This window comes from Bubalus bubalis, chromosome 10 (assembly GCF_019923935.1).
Source record: "Bubalus bubalis isolate 160015118507 breed Murrah chromosome 10, NDDB_SH_1, whole genome shotgun sequence".
In the NCBI taxonomy this organism is placed as follows: Eukaryota; Metazoa; Chordata; class Mammalia; order Artiodactyla; family Bovidae; genus Bubalus; species Bubalus bubalis.
The window spans coordinates 78592467-78611084 of NC_059166.1; the positions used below are offsets into that span (position 1 = coordinate 78592467).

Below are 18618 nucleotides of genomic sequence, written 5' to 3' on the forward strand. Positions count from 1 at the left end.
CCTGGAATAAAACCAGCCTTTATACTTGGACATGTGCTAAGTACTAATAATATCACTCATGAAATAAAAGTTTTTAAATAAATTGCCCCTTAATAACAGATCAACTTAAACATTCTAACTCCCAAGAAAGGGGGTTTTGGGTCTTAAGACTCCCTACCTTAAAGCTTCTGATGTAACAAATAAGCAGTACCTACTGGGTCACACCAAGGAATACAATGCACTTTGTGTGGCTAACCAGGCAAGTACCATTGTTAACTGGTAAAGCAGTTCCCTTTCAGAGATGACTTCAAGGTTGGTGGGCCTAAATTTGCCCTTGCTTCCAGCTTTGTTTTGCTCTACCGGCTTGCAAATACATAACAGTCGCACACTGACCCTAGGGTGGCCTGCCTGCTGCTGGCCTGATGTTGGAAAAGCTATTGAAATTTACAAGGATCTTGCCCTTGGCCTTCACTCTCAGGGTGCAGCATTCTCACACACTATAAAGTGTTGCCAGTTCACAATAACCTTGTAGTCAGAGAAGCCAGCCCAGCAAGGCTGCCTGGAGATGTGGGTCACCTGCTCCAACAATTGCAAATACACTAGCAGGCACATCTAGATGACCTGCTTGTCTTCCATTTGCAAGAGAAAGCTGTGTAAATAACTATATTTCCAAAAAGGCAAAATACTAGATTTCTCAATTTGAACTATGTACACTTAGCCTTCTCAGACTAACACAAGGGTCTTTAAATGACAGAGTTGCTTGTATTTCACTAAGAAGTTAAACTAAAACATTTTTTAAAGTGTGTCATGCCTTAGTGACTTTCTAGTGAACCCAAACACTGGAGTGGCTGACACTTTTTAAGTAACTGTAAGCAGCATCTCAAAGGATTCAGAGAAGCAATAAATAAGGAAGTATGATCACTGATCTTGAAAAATCTGAGGGCTCTAAAGAGGAAAAAAGCAGACCAAGAATAAAAAAAGATCCCAGATCCCTTCCAAAAAATGCTGCAAGAAGAATTTAGAATGCTGCAAAGTAATCACTTCATTAATTTATGCAACGACTCAAATTTTGTGGGACAAGAAATAACACGGTCAAGGTGGCCAGGCGTATATAGGTGCAAAAACTGCAACTTTATATTAAATGGTTGAGGGAAGACTTGGGGAGGATGGGTACCACTGAGTCTGATGTTTCCAGATGTCGGCATTGGACATCTCACTCATGTCATTAAGTGAGCTAAATCACAGAAAGACAAAAAGAGACGAGAGGACCAATTTCGAGAAGGCAGCTGTCTCCCCTCCTCCGTTTCGTTCAGATTTGTCTTTCTGGCCTTTCTTTCCTAATGGCATTTCTTTTGTAGGGAAGTTCCTCACATCTTTCGGTCTAATTATCTCATTGTACAAATCTTTGAAAGGGAACGAACTGCGGTTTGCTCTGCGCGCGGACATCTTTTCTTCTGCCGGGGTTCTTAACTAAAAGCCTTCAACCAACTTTCGCTGAAAAGGATGTCGCTGAGGAGCGATGAGGCTTGAAATCCCGCGGTTTTCTCATTCTTTTTTCTTTCTCTCGGAAGACGCCACCCCTACACCTCGGCCCGCTCCCCACCACCTCCCGACTCGCAACAATTCACCAGCGTTTTTAAGTGTTTTAAGGCATCTCCTCTGTCTCTTCCGCTGACCCGAGAAGCTCTTTCAGTGTTAGGGCGCCTAACCAGGGGATAGGCAAATAGGATACTTAAGGGGAATAAAAGACCTAATTGAAAAATCTCGTGCTGCCTAATTACGATTAAGTATGTTGCAGATAAGTGAGCATATTATTAATTTGATCATGTGCAAAACGCCGAGGTCTTTTGCCTTAAGCATTCATGTTTATTTAACAGACGTATACAGCGCGTACCATATACCAGACACTGTTCCAAATGCTTTTAAAACACGACTCTCTTTGGTTTTAAAAGTATTTCTAAGTGACATTAAATCCGCGTGTACATTTCGAACGTCCTTGCCATAGTTTTCTTTATAACATGGGTAAAGTGGTTAAGTCTTCAAAGACAAATACGGGAAAACTTTAACCAGTTGCAACTTTATTGCAAGCCAGTCATTTCCCTCTTTGCAATTTTTCGCAATTATTATAATTAAATGCAGCCGTATAGTGAGAAAGAACTTTTTTTTTTCAATGACGATTTTGCACCCCGGGCGTTTGGAAGCGCCCGCTAATTTGATCGCGTGGCCAAGGTTAATGGCACCTGTAGGCATTCACTTTCAGAAAAATGCGCAGCCTTCGCTGAAGGTTGTGAAGGCTGAGATCGCAGGTCAGAGGCGATGTGTCCCCCGGTGGCCTGTACAGACTGGACTCGGGCACACCCGCCGGGGAGGAGCGATTGGCCACCTGCGCACACCCGCTCATCCTAGAGGGGCTTAGAGGATCGGGAGCCGAGTGGCGTCGGGGGAGGTCCGAGCCGCAGGTACGCGAGTCCGCTCGGCTCCCTGCAGCGGGCTCGGGCAGCCTAGCTCCAGCTCGGCCGAGAGACCCGCACAGAACAGAAGCCTACAGCCGAGCTGGGGGGTCACCGTCCTCCGCGGCCCCGAGCTGACCCGGTCCAGCCCCATCAGGCCCCGCCCGGCCTGCTCCCCCCGCGCAACCGCCCCGAGACTGTGCTTTGCCGGGTGTTAAGTTTCAGAAGTCAGGATGGAACGTTTCGGGTTTCTGTTCACACGGTTATTGCAGGCGCCGCGGTGGAGACCGCACAAAAGAGACGAGGGCTTGTGGGGAAGGGGTTTTGTGGTTTAACGCGGGCTTAACCTGCGGACTGCAGGTCCTTCTCGCTCCCCGCCTGCCCAGCTCCCGCCAGGGCTCGGCCTTCTCAAGTCGCGTCCCTTCCTTTTCTCCTCCCCGCCCCGCGCCGGTCTTGTGTGAAGAGAAAGAATGCAGTGTGAGAGGGACACCCTAAGCAGATCCCCAGAAAAATAAGAATCCGTCCGTGGCGCAGGCTTCTGGCGATTGATTGACGCCTCTTTCTCAGAGGCTTTTCCGCACTTAGCACAGAGCTGCCGGGACGCGATGACTGCAGTCTCGGCTTGACCCGGACCGACCCGGCGCCCGCCTCCCGGTACCGCGGCCCCCAGGCGGGCAAACCGACTCCAGCTGCCCTCGCAGACATATCCGCGTAGCCGCCGGTTCCAAAGATACTACTTCAGATCATGGAGAGAAAGAGCAGCTTGAAAACGTGTTTTGAGGGCACATTTTAAATGGTATACACCCACGCTGTCCAATGCACAAAAAACTGGACACGAATTTCGTCTTTTAGAAAACAAGTTTCCAAGCCCGATTTTTGTTCTTTTCTTTCACGTAGGGATTCTAATTAGCTCTACCGCTGTGACTACCCAAACCAGAGACTGTGGAGAATTGCAATTATCTGGATCATCCAAGCCCGAAAAACTCGAACTTGAAAAAACTACTAAACTTGTGTCCTAAAATACCCGCACCATTGATTTGTCCTTCCTGTCACTAGAGTAGACACAACTCCGACCCAAGGTCTACTCAGCGGGATCTATTATCTACAGCCTACAGCCCGGGTGGCCAAATGGAAAGAACTGATTCAGAGCAAATCGAAAATCGTTTGGTGGCCTGTCTCTCAGACCCTCCGACCGCCAGCGGTTTTAAGTACCTGGTCGGGGAAACTCGCGTCCTTATCTGTTCTCGGCCCAGAGGCCGCGGAAGCAGCCGTGCGAGTTGCCAGGGAGAAAAGCAACTTTGATTTAGGGTTTCCAAAAACCCCAGAGGGCAAATATGACCGCCAGGGTCAATCAGTCAGCAGTTTTGGTCCAGACAAGGGACAGTCGAGTGGGGCGGTTCGGTTAAGCCACGGCGCCTCCCGACGTCACACACGTTCGCTCACACTCAGCCACGCGCTTGGGGTTATTCTTTAAACACAGGGCTGAAACTTCACGGGCAGACGGCGGGGTGCGGAGGAGCGCCAAAACCCGAGGTCCAGAGCCCGCCCCTCTCCGGCCCGCCCCCGCCGCGCCCGCGCCGGCGCCCGTGCCCACGTCCGCGCGCCTCCCTATCTAGGGTTAGCAACTTCGCGCTCCCTCTCACCGCGGCGCCTCCCCACCCGCGCTCAGCTCCAGGGCCGCCGAGGCGCGGCCGCGTTCCCACGCCTCAAGCCCGAGCTCCGCGGCCCGCATTGGCCAGCGCGGCCCCGCCCCCCCGCCTCAGCCAATCCCAGGCCACGCTAGCCCCCGGGGAGGCGGTGCCCGGCGGAGCGGGCGGGGGCCTGCGCGCGGGTGGCGGGCGAGGGGGCCCCGCCCGCGCGGGGAGGGAGGCGTGGCCGGCGCCGGCTCTTGCGGCCGAGCTGGGCTGCGGCGTGGGAAAGAGCCGCGAGGAGTTGACCGCGCCGCCGCCGGAGCCGCGCCTGCCGGGGCCCAGGGAGGGCGGGCGGGAGGAGGAAGGCAGGGAGGGCGCTGCGTCCCGCTCGGCGTCCGTGGCTCCGGCCCGGCTGCGCCCCGCGCGGTCTTCTCCGCGATGAAGCGCCCTTGCGAGGAGACGACCTCTGAGAGCGACATGGACGAGACCATCGACGTGGGGAGCGAGAACAATTACTCGGGGTGAGCGCGGGCTCGGCGGGAGCTGTCCGGAGCCCGAGGCATCGGGGAGCTTTGTGTACCAACGGCTCGTTGGACATCCCGAGGTTCTTCGCCGCCGCCTTCTAACCGAGCGGGGGAAAGTTTTGCCTGGAATACATTTGAGTGGTGGGCGCTCGCGGAGCGCGTGTTGGGGTGGGGCGAGGCGTGTGGGTTTGCACTCGAGGGGTGGGGCGAGAAGACGGGGGACGCGGCTGAAAGTGTGCAGGGGCTGGCGAAGGAGGGTCCCCTGGCTGTCAGCGTTGGACACGCGGACTGGCACGTCCGGGCGACCCCGCGACGCACCCGCCACCGAAATTGTGTTGGGGAGCACTTTCAAAATGGGCCAGGCGAAGGCGGGGGGGAGATTGTTTTAATTTTTAAAGATGCTAAAAGATGACTTGCTTTTTGGAGAAATTAAAGCAGTTTGCGATGACAAGGCTAAGTAGTTTGAGATTTCCAGGTTGGTCGAGTGTAATTTGGTTGACGGAGGTGTGAGTGACAAGTCTTTCTGGCGTCCTCTCTCTTACTGCTTGTTCCTAAGTCTGGAAAAGATCAGGGTCGTGATCACAGAAGCCAGCCCTCCACTCTGCAGTGACAGAGGGAGGTTATGGAGGCGTTTTAGTGCCAAGGCGGGTCAAATGATAATTGCTTCTAATTGGCATCCCCAGAAGCACCTTAATTATTTATCTGCAGCTGTCACTCAAGAGTAAAATTCTTTCTGCCTTTGGAAAACTGGTTTTCTTTCAATATTAGTCTAAAATGTACAGACCTTAGCTAGCCTGGAATCAGCAGAAGCAACGATATTTACTTGAAATATTGTTTCCAAAGTATCTTATAATTATTAAAGTGTTGTGTCATCTTTAAAAAAATGAGATCTGAAAAACAAAAGATGTGTGAAAGGTGAAACCAGTTGAGAAGGGGTGGGAATGAGGGGAACAGTTAATTCAGAAATAAGATCCAGAAGTGAGAAGGTGAGGTAATAAGAACCTGGTGTGCACAACATTTCTAAAATGAAAGAACAAATAACAGGAACCTGGAGAATTTGAGAACATGAAAAAGAGTATCCATGAATTATGAAGAGAAACAGATACCAACTAGAATGTATCATAAAAAATTATGTGACAGTGCAGTGATTTGATTGAACTTTTGATACAAAATATTTTTTTATTAGCAAACTCAAGATGGGTTACAACTCAGAGTTTTAAGCTTAGATTGAAGGCTGAGAGATAGTCACCTAGAGTTTTATTTTCAAAGTAAAATATTTACCTAATAGTTGATCTAATTTTAATTTTTCTGTTAGTGGCATATTTAATTTGGGGTCATTCTTTTGGAAAATTGACACAGAAAGCATTGAATTTGTCTTTTTTTTCTTTCTGTATGACTAATTGGAGTTTTGAAATAGATAACTTGTGTTTATCTTAAAGACTGCATCTAGGGACGGCAGTTTGACATACAGTGACTGTATATCTGTTTGATAATACTGCTAAACATGGCCTTTATTTTACAATAGCATTGCTTTGTTTAGTGGGTCTGTCCTCAGGGAGAAGGAGGGATGCTATTAGAGATTAGCTGACTTTTAAGAAACATTTATGAGTGGAACTAGGAAGTACTAATATCTAACTTCTCACCCTTACTGCCCATAAGTATTTCATTGGGAGACCAATAAAAGTTTAGAGATGTTTTCTGCCAGTAGATTTGGCATCTGGATTACTCATTAAAAGAAAAAAATGGCATGATTCTTTCCTGAAAAGATATGAAAGGGCTGAAAGCAAAGTTTGTTAAGAATAAGAATTAAGAATAAAATAACACTGATCTAAACTATGCTCTTTCTCTGAATTATTTCGTGGGTGCCTTCAAGCACCCAGAAGAAACAACTGTTATGTTCATACAGCACCTGACAAACTCTTCTTATCTCATAGGCAAAGTACTAGCTCTGTGATTAGGTCGAATTCGCCAACAACAACATCTCAGATTATGGCAAGAAAAAAAAGGAGAGGGGTATGTGATTCTTTTTTTCTTTTTGTTTCCTGTAATCCTGCCTAACGTGTAGCGGTTGTATTTTTCCATTATGAATCATTTTATCATCTGTGTATTCATACATTTTTGTTGTTCTTTTGCTTTTTTGGGGATAGATAATAGAGAAAAGGCGTCGAGATCGGATAAATAACAGTTTATCTGAGTTGAGACGACTGGTGCCAACCGCTTTTGAAAAACAAGTAAGCTGCCCCCACCCCTGACCATCCCACCAAAGAGCTCAAAAAATCTAATTCTCTCATCTGGGAATGTGGGTTCTTGTTAAAGCTCATTAAAATAATGGTGTATGTGCCCTGATCTGGCACACAGCAGCTATTTCAATAAAATGCTTTGTTGTGGCAAAACTATTAAAAACATAATCCATCATGAAGTTTAAAAACATTTCCATTCTCTAGCTTATTTTCCCCTTCAGGGTAACATGTTCATGCTTTCTCTGTTCTTTCTATGAATACCAGTAGTGGTTTAAAACCGAGCTGTATGTAGTAGTCTTCTTAAAAAAAAAAAAAGATATCTACGTGAAGTTTCATTTTTTGTCTCAAACTATTTTTAACTATTCTTTTAAGTAAGCTTTTTATTTAAAACAAACAAACAAACAAAAACCAGCCAAAGCCAAGGAAGTAACATCTCTTATTCTATTTCCTAAATAATAGTACTAACAAAATTTATTTACCAAACCACTTGGTTTCATTTTTAATCCCTGGGTTAATAGAATCATGTTTATTTTGAGGCATATTTGTGAAAGTTTGGTAAAAATCAAACTAGCCATAAATTCCCCTTTTCAGAATTCAAGTGTTTGTTTACAAAAAAAAGAAAAAGGAAAAAATATTTTTGCACACTTGATAAAGTAGGAAGCCAAATGTTTAAATCTTCCTCTGTCATTTTGGAAAAGTTGTGGTTTTCCCTCGGCCTCCATGGTTGACGGTCAGAGTTCTAACAGCATCTTTCAAACAGCATGGCATCATACCCTTGTTGAAGATGTTATATTTTCAATTAACTTCAAACAGGATATAAGACATCCATTGTTTGTTTATTCCACTTTGTTGTTTCTTGAACCACAAACATTATAAAGCAAGCCCCACAAAGTCCTTGGAAATTATCCAGAAACTGCAGTTTTGTTATTAGTCACTTTCACTGAAACTCCTGTTCATCTTCATGGAAAAATTGAACATGAACAGAAGTACAAGGTGTCATATGTTATTGATTATACATTTTTAAAAGAAAAAAGACACCCACTCTGTATGCTAAAACTGATAAGCTAAATATAATGGGCAAGTTGTAGTTTTGATTAGTAGCATTTCCCACAACATGCTGAAATATCAGTAATCAATGACATTTTTTACTTTCAGTACTGAAATGTCTACAGTTATGAGGAACAGTTCGGTGATTTTTGGGGAAGGAGGGAGGGTTGTTAGATTTTTTTTTTTTCCCCTTAACTGTCGACTTAAAACAAACCTTAAAAGCAGACCTCAGTAGTTTGGCAGTTAGTTACCGTAAACACAGGCTTTCCCATTTGCTGAGCTTGGCGACCAACCCTGGTGAGCTGGCTGTGGCACAATATGATTAGAAGAGTGTTCTTTTGAGCAGTTTAAATAACTCTGGCACTCTCACCATGTACTGGGTGCTGACAATTTTCACAAAACAAGTAAAGCATAGGAACCTGAAATAAACTTCAGTTTCCTTTTCAAGAAAACATACTGATTTAATTATTTCGCTCTTCCAAGAAATTAGAAGCCACCCACGGCCCTCTGAGACAGCTTGAAGTGGCATATTCCAGTTGGTTTCCAGAGGTGCCTGAAAATGGGGGACTGGGCATAAAGTATATTTCCAAGACAGTTTTATTAAGAGCCATGTTAAAGCGTTCAGATATCCTTAAGCATTTTTGATGCTTACTAGATAAAGAGGTAGATTATGCCTTCTTGTTTATGATCTTGGAATTTACAGTGACACCTGCTGGTAGTTATTGGGGAAAAAAACTTTGAAAGTCTCCCTTTTGCACTTTTGGTACTTCTTACAGAAGTAGTGTAGTAAGAATTACCTTAAAGGCATCTTAGAATTCTAGTTTTGAAAAATATGCTTTTGACAATAATTTGCTGAGATCCTATCTCCTTTTCCTCCAGAGTTGGATTCAACTGATCCAGACTTTTAAGTGTCAGTTGCCTTATCGTGTTAGTTGCTCAGTCGTGTCCAACTCTGTGACCCCATCAACTGTAGCTCGCCAGGCTCCTCTGTCCATGGAATTCTCCAGGGAAAAATACTGGAGTGGGTCCCATGCCCTCCTCCAGGGGATCTTCCCCACCCAGGAATCGAACCCGGGTCTCCCACATTGCAGGTGGATTCTTTACCGTCTGAGCCACCAGGGAAGACTATTATATATCGTCTAATAAAGTGTATTATTAACCAGGGCAGAGATTGATGCAAAGTTTGAGAATTTTGCAGTTGGAATAGTTTGGGTGGAGTGATCTTAGTGTAATTGTTTTTATGATTAAAAATTACTTATGCCTTATATTCTTTAAGAGTTAAAATGGCAAATATCTGTCACTAGGTGTGACATAATTAGTGTCTTCATGTGAAATTTGGAAGGAGTTCAGATTTTTTTTTTCTGTGAAAAAATTAAACTGAGAATTTCTTAGTGGGAGGGAAAATGAACATTCAGGATAAATTGTTCCAAATTTGTTTCCATAGGATTTATGAGACTTCATTATTTGTTTATTCAGGGATCTGCAAAGTTAGAAAAAGCTGAAATACTTCAAATGACAGTAGATCACTTAAAGATGCTGCAGGCAACTGGGGGTAAAGGTAAGTCGGTGACTTCATTCCTCCCCTCCTTTCTGCCTTTCTCTTTTCATTTTTTTCTCCTTAAGATTGTAAGGAAGTCATAGTTGAACAGCTCTTTAACAAGCTGAGATAGGAGGTCCCAGATTAAAGCCGTGGAAATCAATGCTAATGGCAGGATTGAACTCGTGGGAAAGAACTTCTGGAACAAAAGCAGCACTTGACCCTGGGCTTGTGTTTGCTTTCATAGTACTGTGGGAGTAAGGCTTCATTCACAGCAGCCTGGTCAGAGATTTGTTTGGGACTTTCAGAAGTGCATGCTGGAATTTGTACCAAAGACAAAACAAACACACAAACATCCAAACATAAACAGGAGGTTAGAGGCAATCTTTTTTATCTTCTTCTTTCCCTCCCCCACTGCCCTCCCCTCCACCCATTAAATCAAGGTTAGGACTCAGTATCATGCAGCTATTCCAAAAGAAGTGAATTTTCATTGTTGTTTTCAGAGTCTGATTGGTCTTGGATTTAGACCACACAGAGCATTTGAAGTGCAGGTAGTGAATCTCTGTCCTGGAAACCACTGATGGAACAGTCATTCCCTCAGAGAGCAAACAGGAGCAGGTGCCCTGGCCCAGTGCCATGGAGAGATGTGTTCTGTACCAGATAGTGATTTAGGGAAGAATAGTCCAGGGGTCTCGGGGACAGACCCTCACTTCATGGTATAAATGGACTTGAGATCCTGAACGCTGATTCATTCAGATTTCATTATCGTACTTCTCACATATCACTCAGACTTCATTTTGCCCATTGTATCTTCTTAACCTTCAAGAAGGCCTTCGGTATTCGTCTTACCCAAGGGTGCTAGTCCATATATTTGATAACTGGCTGAGGAGAGGGTACCATAAAGACGAAGCCCTGCAGCTACACCCTAGAGGCTTCTCTCTGTTCAGCATTAGCCTTTTAGTGCAGAGCACCAGAGTTTTCCCTAGATCAGGGCAGAAGCAGGGCACTGGAGAGAAATAGCTGTTTACCAATTGGTGCCCAAGTATTTCAATATTTAACTCCAGCTGAGAACCTGTAGAACATCAGCTCTGAGCATCACCATCTTTCTACCTGTGTCAGGTGGAGGGTAATCATGGTAAAGGGATGCCCTCAGCCTAGTGTGACTTACCCTCCGTTGTCCCTGGTCAAGGAACCGTCCTGCATGAATAAACATACTGAAAGGGTATGGAATTATGATTTCTTCTCATTAAAATGTAACCCTCTGCAAAGCATGCAAATATTCTTACATAATAGAGAACTGGATGAAATTGTAGATGCCAGTGATCCTGCCCAGCTTAGCCACTGCCTCTACCTTTAAACCGAGACAGAGGTGCTGAGCTACATGGGGAGGCCTGTACCAGCAGCACTGAATTCTCAAGGGTCCCCGCAGCCCCATGATTCTGTCTCTACATGAGCTACCTCAAGATATTAGGAGACTGACAGAGTTAGAGATGCTGCAGGGGAAAGCTGTTTGATTGCTTTACCTCTCTTGGCACTGTTAGCTGTAAAGCTAAGGATTTTGATCAGTGTTTCAAATAGTTGGCATGAGCTATACTTCTAAAGAGTAATATTGTTCTTATGCCTTAGTATAAAAACGAAGTTCCATCTTGGTTGCTATTCTCGGCTACCTGAACAGTCCTAAAATCCGTCCCAAAATAGTCTGTGAACAGACATTTGCGAGCAAGTTCCACACAAGTCGCCTGACTGCCCGGTCATTAGAGAGGTCACCTCACCAGAGAATGTGTGGGCCTTGGGGGGAGGAGGGGAGGAGGGGCTGGTGGTGTGGGCGCAAGTTGTTAGACTCACAGCAACTATGGGGCCTCAGAATGTACTGGCGAAGGGCAGAGACTCTGCGGTTAGGTTGCCTGGTTTCAAATCCTGGCTCTCCTATTTTTTTTTTCTTTTTTTTTTAAGCTCTGTGACCCTGGATAAGTTACTAACCTTCTCTGAAGCCCAGTTTCTTCATCTATAAAATGAGGACAGAGAGAGTGTTTACTTCACAATGTTGTTGTGAGTTTAGTCACTTAAAGCCCTTAGAGCAGTGATGGAAAGTGGCGTGGACCCCTCTGCTATTATTATTGGCCCAAGATCCAGTCACAGGAAACAGCTGCTCATCGTGGTTTCCCTCTGCATTCAGCGGTAGAATAGGAATTATATAATTTATATGCCTTAAGATACAACAGAGAACTCAGCCATGTTGAACAATATATAGCCAGCAAATCACCAATTTCAATTACTTTGTGCCTAGTCATGAAAATTCTTGGAAGCTCTTGGGGTTCAATTCTTTTGATCTATTCTTTAGTCTGTTTTGCTAAGGCAGTAATTTCTAGAGAAGATTTAGAGTAACCTAAATTTCTAGATCCCTCTGGGTTTCTGGGCTCTGTCTACTCTGATGATAACCTCCATTCTCTCATGGAAGTCAGAAGTCTGCAAAGCCTTACAGAGAACCCTAAGGACACTTAATGTGAAATCTTTCTTTGGAGGCATCTTCTTCAGAAAGAACTTTACCTCCTAAATGTCAAGGGCTTTATTGCTAACTGTGCTGAAGGCCTGGGATGATAACGATTTTTGTTGCTTATCTTCCACATTTCATGATATTCTCTTATGTCAGCTTTGTGCTGTTACTATCTTAATGTATATATTTTCCCCCAAATTTCTTTTTTGGGACGTCCAAGTTTCTCTTGGAATTCTAGCTCTTGAACTTTGAATACTGTGACAACTATTTTTCCAAAGTCAAACTATAGAATAAGTTTAAATGTTAATAGATGATAAATGAAACAGGTAATACTTTGATCTACAAAAACAAAAAAGATAATACAGTAAATGCCTTAGATGAAAATAACCTTGTTTGAATGTGATATTTGTCATTTATATATACACACATCCCCAAAGTGAGTAGTCTAAATTTTAATTTGAAAATTGTTTTTAAAAAAACTTGCAGATGAGAAAAAAAATCGGAGAAGGATGTGTTTGTACATACTAGAGGTCACTAATTCCAAGTGGTGACATTTCCCCAAATCTCTGATTATTATCAGTACCCTAAATTGGCACTGATACTAGTCAGATATTATTATTTTCTATTCTAATGTATTATCTTTGGATAAAAAGAGATTCTCATAAATGTGATGGACTTGAGCCATTTTTATGATAATAACCTTATGTGTAGGAGTACATGCATACACAAGGACATAATTAACATACATTTATTTTCTTGAATAAATGCCAGAAAAAACTTAAACTAAGACAACCAATGAAATAAATTTATATTTGAACTTCAGGAAAGCTAAGAGTTATAGTAACCTCATGGCAGCCAAAGAGCCTCATATTATCTGATAGAAAAATCCGATCTTCAAATTAGTAACCACATTTTTAAAAATCATTTTTCTTTCTTTAAATTTTTTTCATACAAAGAATGGCGTTTTCATTTTGTCAATTAAAAAAAAAAACCACCACGAGTCACGAAGCATGTATGACTTTATTAAGCAGTTCTAGCACATTTCTAACAAAGTCCTCAATCTGGTTGTATGCTTTTCACATCTCTGCTACAAATGCCAAGGGAGTGAGGATGTTTCCGATAAACCCTTTAATCTCTAACTCATGTGACAGAGACAGAGAGACTGGTCCTCTGTAATACCCGTGCAAAAGTTTACTAGAGAATTTCACTGTCCCACCATACAAAAGAGACACCATTTTTTTTTTTTTCTGGAAGTGTTTGAAACACAGATGTTCTTAATTTTTTCCCCCCACTGTAATATTTGGTTGCAAGAACAGCTGTAGTGTATAGCACTACCAGAATTGTCACACATGTGAATTGTAAAGTACACTTTCTTAACGTCTGCAAAAATTACGGCCATAAATAGCTGGCAGCATCTTCAGAAAGGATCGCTAGTTGTACTTAAATTAAATCTCTGAAGGAGAGCGTGGAACGTAGTCGGTGGTTACTTTTCATAACGGTTATCATTCTCTCTCCCTCGCTGTCTCTTTTGGCCCGCACTGTGCTCGAACCCCCTTTTAGGCTACTTTGATGCACACGCCCTTGCCATGGACTTCATGAGCATTGGATTCCGGGAGTGCTTAACAGAAGTGGCGAGGTACCTGAGCTCCGTGGAAGGCCTGGACTCCTCCGACCCGCTGCGCGTGCGCCTGGTCTCGCATCTCAGCTCGTGCGCCTCGCAGCGGGAGGCGGCGGCCATGACCTCCTCCCTGGCCCACCACCATCACCCCCTGCATCCGCACCACTGGGCGGCAGCCTTCCACCACCTCCCGGCAGCCCTGCTCCAACCCAACGGACTCCACGCCTCGGAGTCCACGCCCTGTCGCCTTTCCACCACTTCGGAAGTGCCTCCTGCCCACGGCTCCGCCCTCCTCACCGCCACGTTTGCCCACGCGGATTCCGCCCTGCGGATGCCCTCGACGGGCAGCGTCGCCCCCTGTGTGCCGCCTCTCTCCACCTCTCTGCTGTCCCTCTCTGCCACTGTCCACGCGGCTGCGGCAGCGGCCACCGCAGCTGCACACAGCTTCCCTCTGTCCTTTGCTGGGGCATTCCCCATGCTCCCCCCAAACGCAGCTGCCGCCGTGGCAGCTGCAACAGCCATCAGCCCGCCCTTGTCGGTATCAGCCACGTCCAGCCCTCAGCAGACAGGCAGTGGAACAAACAGTAAACCTTATCGACCCTGGGGCACAGAAGTAGGAGCTTTTTAAGTTTTCATGGAACTCCTCGCAGTAGCAACTGAATGTCCTTCATTTCCGAGTCAGCTTAAAACCTCTGCAACCCTGGAAGTAGCCATAGAGATGTCTGCAGACCCACAAAGGAACAGTAAAGCTGTTTGAGACACAAATCTCACAAGTGGAAATGTGGTGGTATCTTTTTTTTCCTCTGTTTTGGTTTAAGGCAGTTTGTAACTTGACATCAGCAACTTTTGAAAACTTCACACTTGTTTCCATTTAGAAGTTTCCTGGAAAATATATGGACCATACTATCCAGCAGTGCATCAGGATGTCTGAATTGGGGAAGAAAAATGACCTGACTCAATTCTCTTGAAACTAGATGGAAAAAAATATTTGTGTTTCATAAGTGCCTGAGCTAGTAAAGTTTTCTTTTGAACATACAACATTGCACAAATAAAGAAGAGTGTAGAGGTTGGGTTAAGAAAGGATAAGGGACAGAAGTCCTGCATTAGGCTGCAGATACTTTAGTACAATACAAGAGAAGAGCACTGTGTTGAAACCAGCAGGTTTTTATTGGCCAAAAGGATTGCTGAAAATAATTTTCAAGTTGAAAGTCCTAGTTTTATCTTAGTTTGCTTTCTTTGTACAGACTTGCCAAGTGGTGACATTTAGCAATGCATTTGTGTAAGCAATTATTACATCAGTGCTCAGATTAACAAGCATTTCTGCCCTGCCTGCAAACCCCCAGGCATTTTCTTTCATGGCTCAAAACGTGGTGCTTCTTTATATAAACCATGCATTTATAGAGTGCACCTAGAAGCAGTTGCTTACTATGTGCCCACCAGAGGCATCTGACTCATGCCAACTTGAAAACTCTCCAGTTGTAAAAGTTTAATTTATTCTGTATCATTTGGACAATTTTTACATATTTATCTTCTTGATTTCATCCCAATAACATGTAAAATCTATTGTCACCTTTTGGAGAGAAGTTGCATTTCTGGAAGTGATGAGGCAGGGAGAGAACAATGGTAAGATAAAAGCCACAATTTTTAAATGTCCTTTGTCAAGCTTGTGATTGCATTTGATCCCAAATCAAGATGAATGTATTCAATGGGATGTACATAAATTATTTTTGTCCATGCCTAGACTAGTGCTACATAATGTGTTTTTGTTTTGTTTTTGTTTTGTTTAACGACAAAATAATCTCTTAATACTTTGAAATTGAGCACATGAGATTTTATGTTTGAAAGACAAAGACACAGCATGTATTATTATGCACTTCATTTCTCTGCTGTGTGGAGAAAGCAATAAACATTATGAGAATGTTAAACATTATGCAAAATTATACTTTTAAATATTTGTTTTAAAAATTACTGTACCTAGTCTTCTATGCATTACTTTGTAACCTTTTTCTATGCAAAAGTCTACATATCACTAATTAAATGAAGTCCTTTTTGACCATTTTAATGTGGATGAGTTGCTTTGCAGAATGAAAGTTTACAGGAATTTCAAGAAAGGCCTTGTTTCACTAACAAATTAAGCCTTGGCTTTTCTTTTTCGAAGTCATTTGGTATAATTCACAGCCTTGAAAATACCAGGTATTTGAGTTTGTAAATCAATCAAGTATAGGTGAGTATGACACCATTTGGAGGCAAGAAGTGATTGGTTTCCTCTGCCTTTTATTTTTAGCATAGTTCTTGGAAAAGAGCAAATAGCAGAATGTCAAATAATAGTATACTGAACGTAGGGTAATGAGTTTGTGTCATATGTTTTGTAACTCAAATATTTATAGAGTGTTTTTAAAACATCACATGCTCTGTACCTACCTCAAGATTCTTTTGATGCTGTAGAAACTATGCAGGGATCCCTTCTTCAGTGAAGCCTAAAATAGATTCTCTCAGAGTTTCTGAAACTATTGGGCCAAACATAGGAGAAGATTTTTTTAATGTTCTTATTATGCTTATCAATTATGCTTAGAGTTAAAGGAAAATGTGGGAGACCTCTTAAATAATTTTAATTTTGAAAAATCAAGCATATAGTTTATTTTTTCTTTCTGTAAGTGGGTGAAAAAAATGAGCCAAAACAGATCATCTTTGTTCCTTGTCTGTAAGCTCTGTGGTTATTTTATGTCAGTTAACTCTGATGGGATTAGGTAACAAATAACAAAATGGGTTTAGTGGTATTTGGAGTTTGTTTCTTAGTCATGATTTGTGGATAACAGGCATAGAAATAATTTTGATTTAGGATCTAATAGTTGATTCTGTGCCTGTTGTAATGACAGCATTCAAATAACTTTTTGTAGATTGTAAACTTTTAGTGATCAGGATTTTTTTTAATTTGAATTAAATATTGAAAGTAAATCCCCTCTTCCTTCTTTCTTTCATCTTTTTCTTTTCCTGTTTCAGTTAGATATTGGTTATTATTTTTCAATTTAGTTGATTAAAATATTTGCCAGCCAACATGTTACATAATTGCTAAGGATTGTCAGTATTCCTAAAGATAATCGTCAGTAATTTCAATCGTTTAAATTTCATTGGTTCTTGATCAATGTTTTACATCTTCAATTTTTAACATCGTATTTCATTCTATTAACTTGATCATTGAGTTTTCCCTCTCTGATTCAATGTTCTGTGAAAGCAGTGTTCTGCATTTAAGGGTGGGAATTTTCAGCGTTCACTACCAAAATAGTTTAAAAAAAAATTGTAGTTTAAGGGAAAAAGAACTTTTAGGGTTTGATTTATTGGTGGCTTTTAGTTGGGTAAAAGTTGGTCCCAAAGTTAACTCCAAGGATTGTTGTTGGGGGGGGGGGTGGGAAACGGAGAACAATTTTAGAAATTTAGTTTTCCCCAGATGATGAAAGCTATACGTGTGATTAATTAGAACCCAGTTTTGTATTTCACATCAGTAAACCAGAAAGTATTTATTGAATAGCTCCCGTGTGCCCAGCATTGTGCTGTGTACACTCACTTTCCAATGCTGTGTGATCTTGCAGCCTGACAGTGTTGGGTACGACTGCCACCCTAGCTATTCACAGGGACCCTCAAAATAAACAGGTGCCCTGAAAATGAGGAAAGGGGTTTCTAGAAACTAGCTAGGGAGGCTCTTTCTGTCCTTGGGATCTTTTGCAATTACAAATACGACATTTCCTATCATATTTGGAGAAATCTAAGGGACTTTTAAAGTAATGGTTAAACATAGAGTCCAAATTTAACCAGACTGTTTGCTTATAATCCACATGTACAAATGTATCCTCAGTCTTAAAGATGCCTTTTAAATTATCTTTCTTATTATATATTTAACTTGTCCCTTTTACCAATAATTAATGCAAGGTAAGAGTAATCACAAAGCAAGATGATTTTAGAATTTCATATCTCTGTAAGTCTAAGACTCCATCAATTACAAAGTACACTAAGTTTTTAAGGAAAAGTACCACCACAACATAATTTTACATATCCCAATTTCCAAAGTGTGAAACTTTTTTAAAAATTGCATCTTGCATTTGAGGTGATACAATAATAATATATTCAAATGTGATTTTAAAAATCCATGGCTAGAAATGTACATAGATTAAAACGTGGGGGACTTAGCTTTCTTTAAAAATATCAGCAAGAGTCTTAGTCAAATCAAAGAATCTGGATTGACCTTGTAATGGTTTAATGATCTAAAGATAGATGTATTTTTTTAAGCTTTTCATGTTTTTATTGCCCAATGGGACTATTCCTAGTTCTGCATTTTACTGAAGAAAGGAGTTTGACTTCCCCTTGTAATTCTTTTAAGATCTAAGCAATAACGGAGGTTGTGAATATTTTAGCAACAAAAACAAAGCATTACAGCACATACGACATCATAAACTGTGACTATAGCTTGTGTTCTTTGGAGTGAAGGATAAGTCTTTGAACTTGAATGAGATATCTTTAAGGGAAGAAAAGTCCCTTAGCTTCCATAGACAGTCTTGTACAAGAGGCCAGAGGCAGATGGGAAATGGCTTTTCAGGTACCAGGTGGCACTTTCTCCCCCTCTTCTAACTTTAGAACAGACTGGAATGGGGTTGGTTGGTCAGGGAGTCAGGTCCTCTTTTAAGACTGACAGAATCAACAACACACTGTAAGTCACGAGTCTAGAAACAAATATGTCATAATACTATTAACACTGTTCATTTTCTGTGCTAAGCTCCATGTCAAGTGCTTGACATCTGTTACCTCACTGAAGCCTGGTTAAGTGTCCTATAGAGGAGATAGTCTTATTATCGTTACATGTTAGGAATGGAGAAGAGGTTGATTTCCAAGGTCAAACCTAGCAGTTTGAGCTATGAGTCAGCCCAGGCCTCTCTGATTCTTAAGCCCATACCTTTGACCTCTAGGCAGTAGCTTCTGGCAGAACTTTTGGACTCACTCATTCAGACTAACCAAAAGTTTCAACCTGCTTGAGATCGCTTTGAGCTAAAGACAAGAATAAATTAGCATAAAAATCACTATCATCTCTCCCATTTAGTATATGAAAGGA

General features: G+C 42.4%; 1 protein-coding gene across 1 annotated transcript; it reads left to right on the forward strand.

The window, feature by feature from the left end:
• The first annotated feature begins 4302 nt into the window (after positions 1–4302).
• Positions 4303–15578, forward strand: HEY2 (hes related family bHLH transcription factor with YRPW motif 2). Its single transcript, XM_006042571.4, has 5 exons — positions 4303–4581; positions 6519–6597; positions 6732–6815; positions 9348–9429; positions 13463–15578. The coding sequence occupies exons 1-5, from the start codon at positions 4499–4501 to the stop codon at positions 14146–14148; spliced, it is 1014 nt and encodes a 337-aa protein (XP_006042633.1). The 5' UTR covers positions 4303–4498; the 3' UTR covers positions 14149–15578.
• The last annotated feature ends 3040 nt before the right edge of the window (positions 15579–18618 follow it).

What these genes read in the sequence shown, in the direction of transcription:
- HEY2 (XM_006042571.4), top strand. Translation starts at nt 4,499, where the DNA reads ATGAAGCGCCCTTGCGAGGAGACGACCTCTGAGAGCGACATGGACGAG. An exon ending in CAAGAAAAAAAAGGAGAGGG is followed by an intron (nt 6,598 to 6,731) that starts GTATGTGATTCT and finishes TTTTGGGGATAG; the next exon opens with ATAATAGAGAAAAGGCGTCG. An exon ending in GCAGGCAACTGGGGGTAAAG is followed by an intron (nt 9,430 to 13,462) that starts GTAAGTCGGTGA and finishes ACCCCCTTTTAG; the next exon opens with GCTACTTTGATGCACACGCC.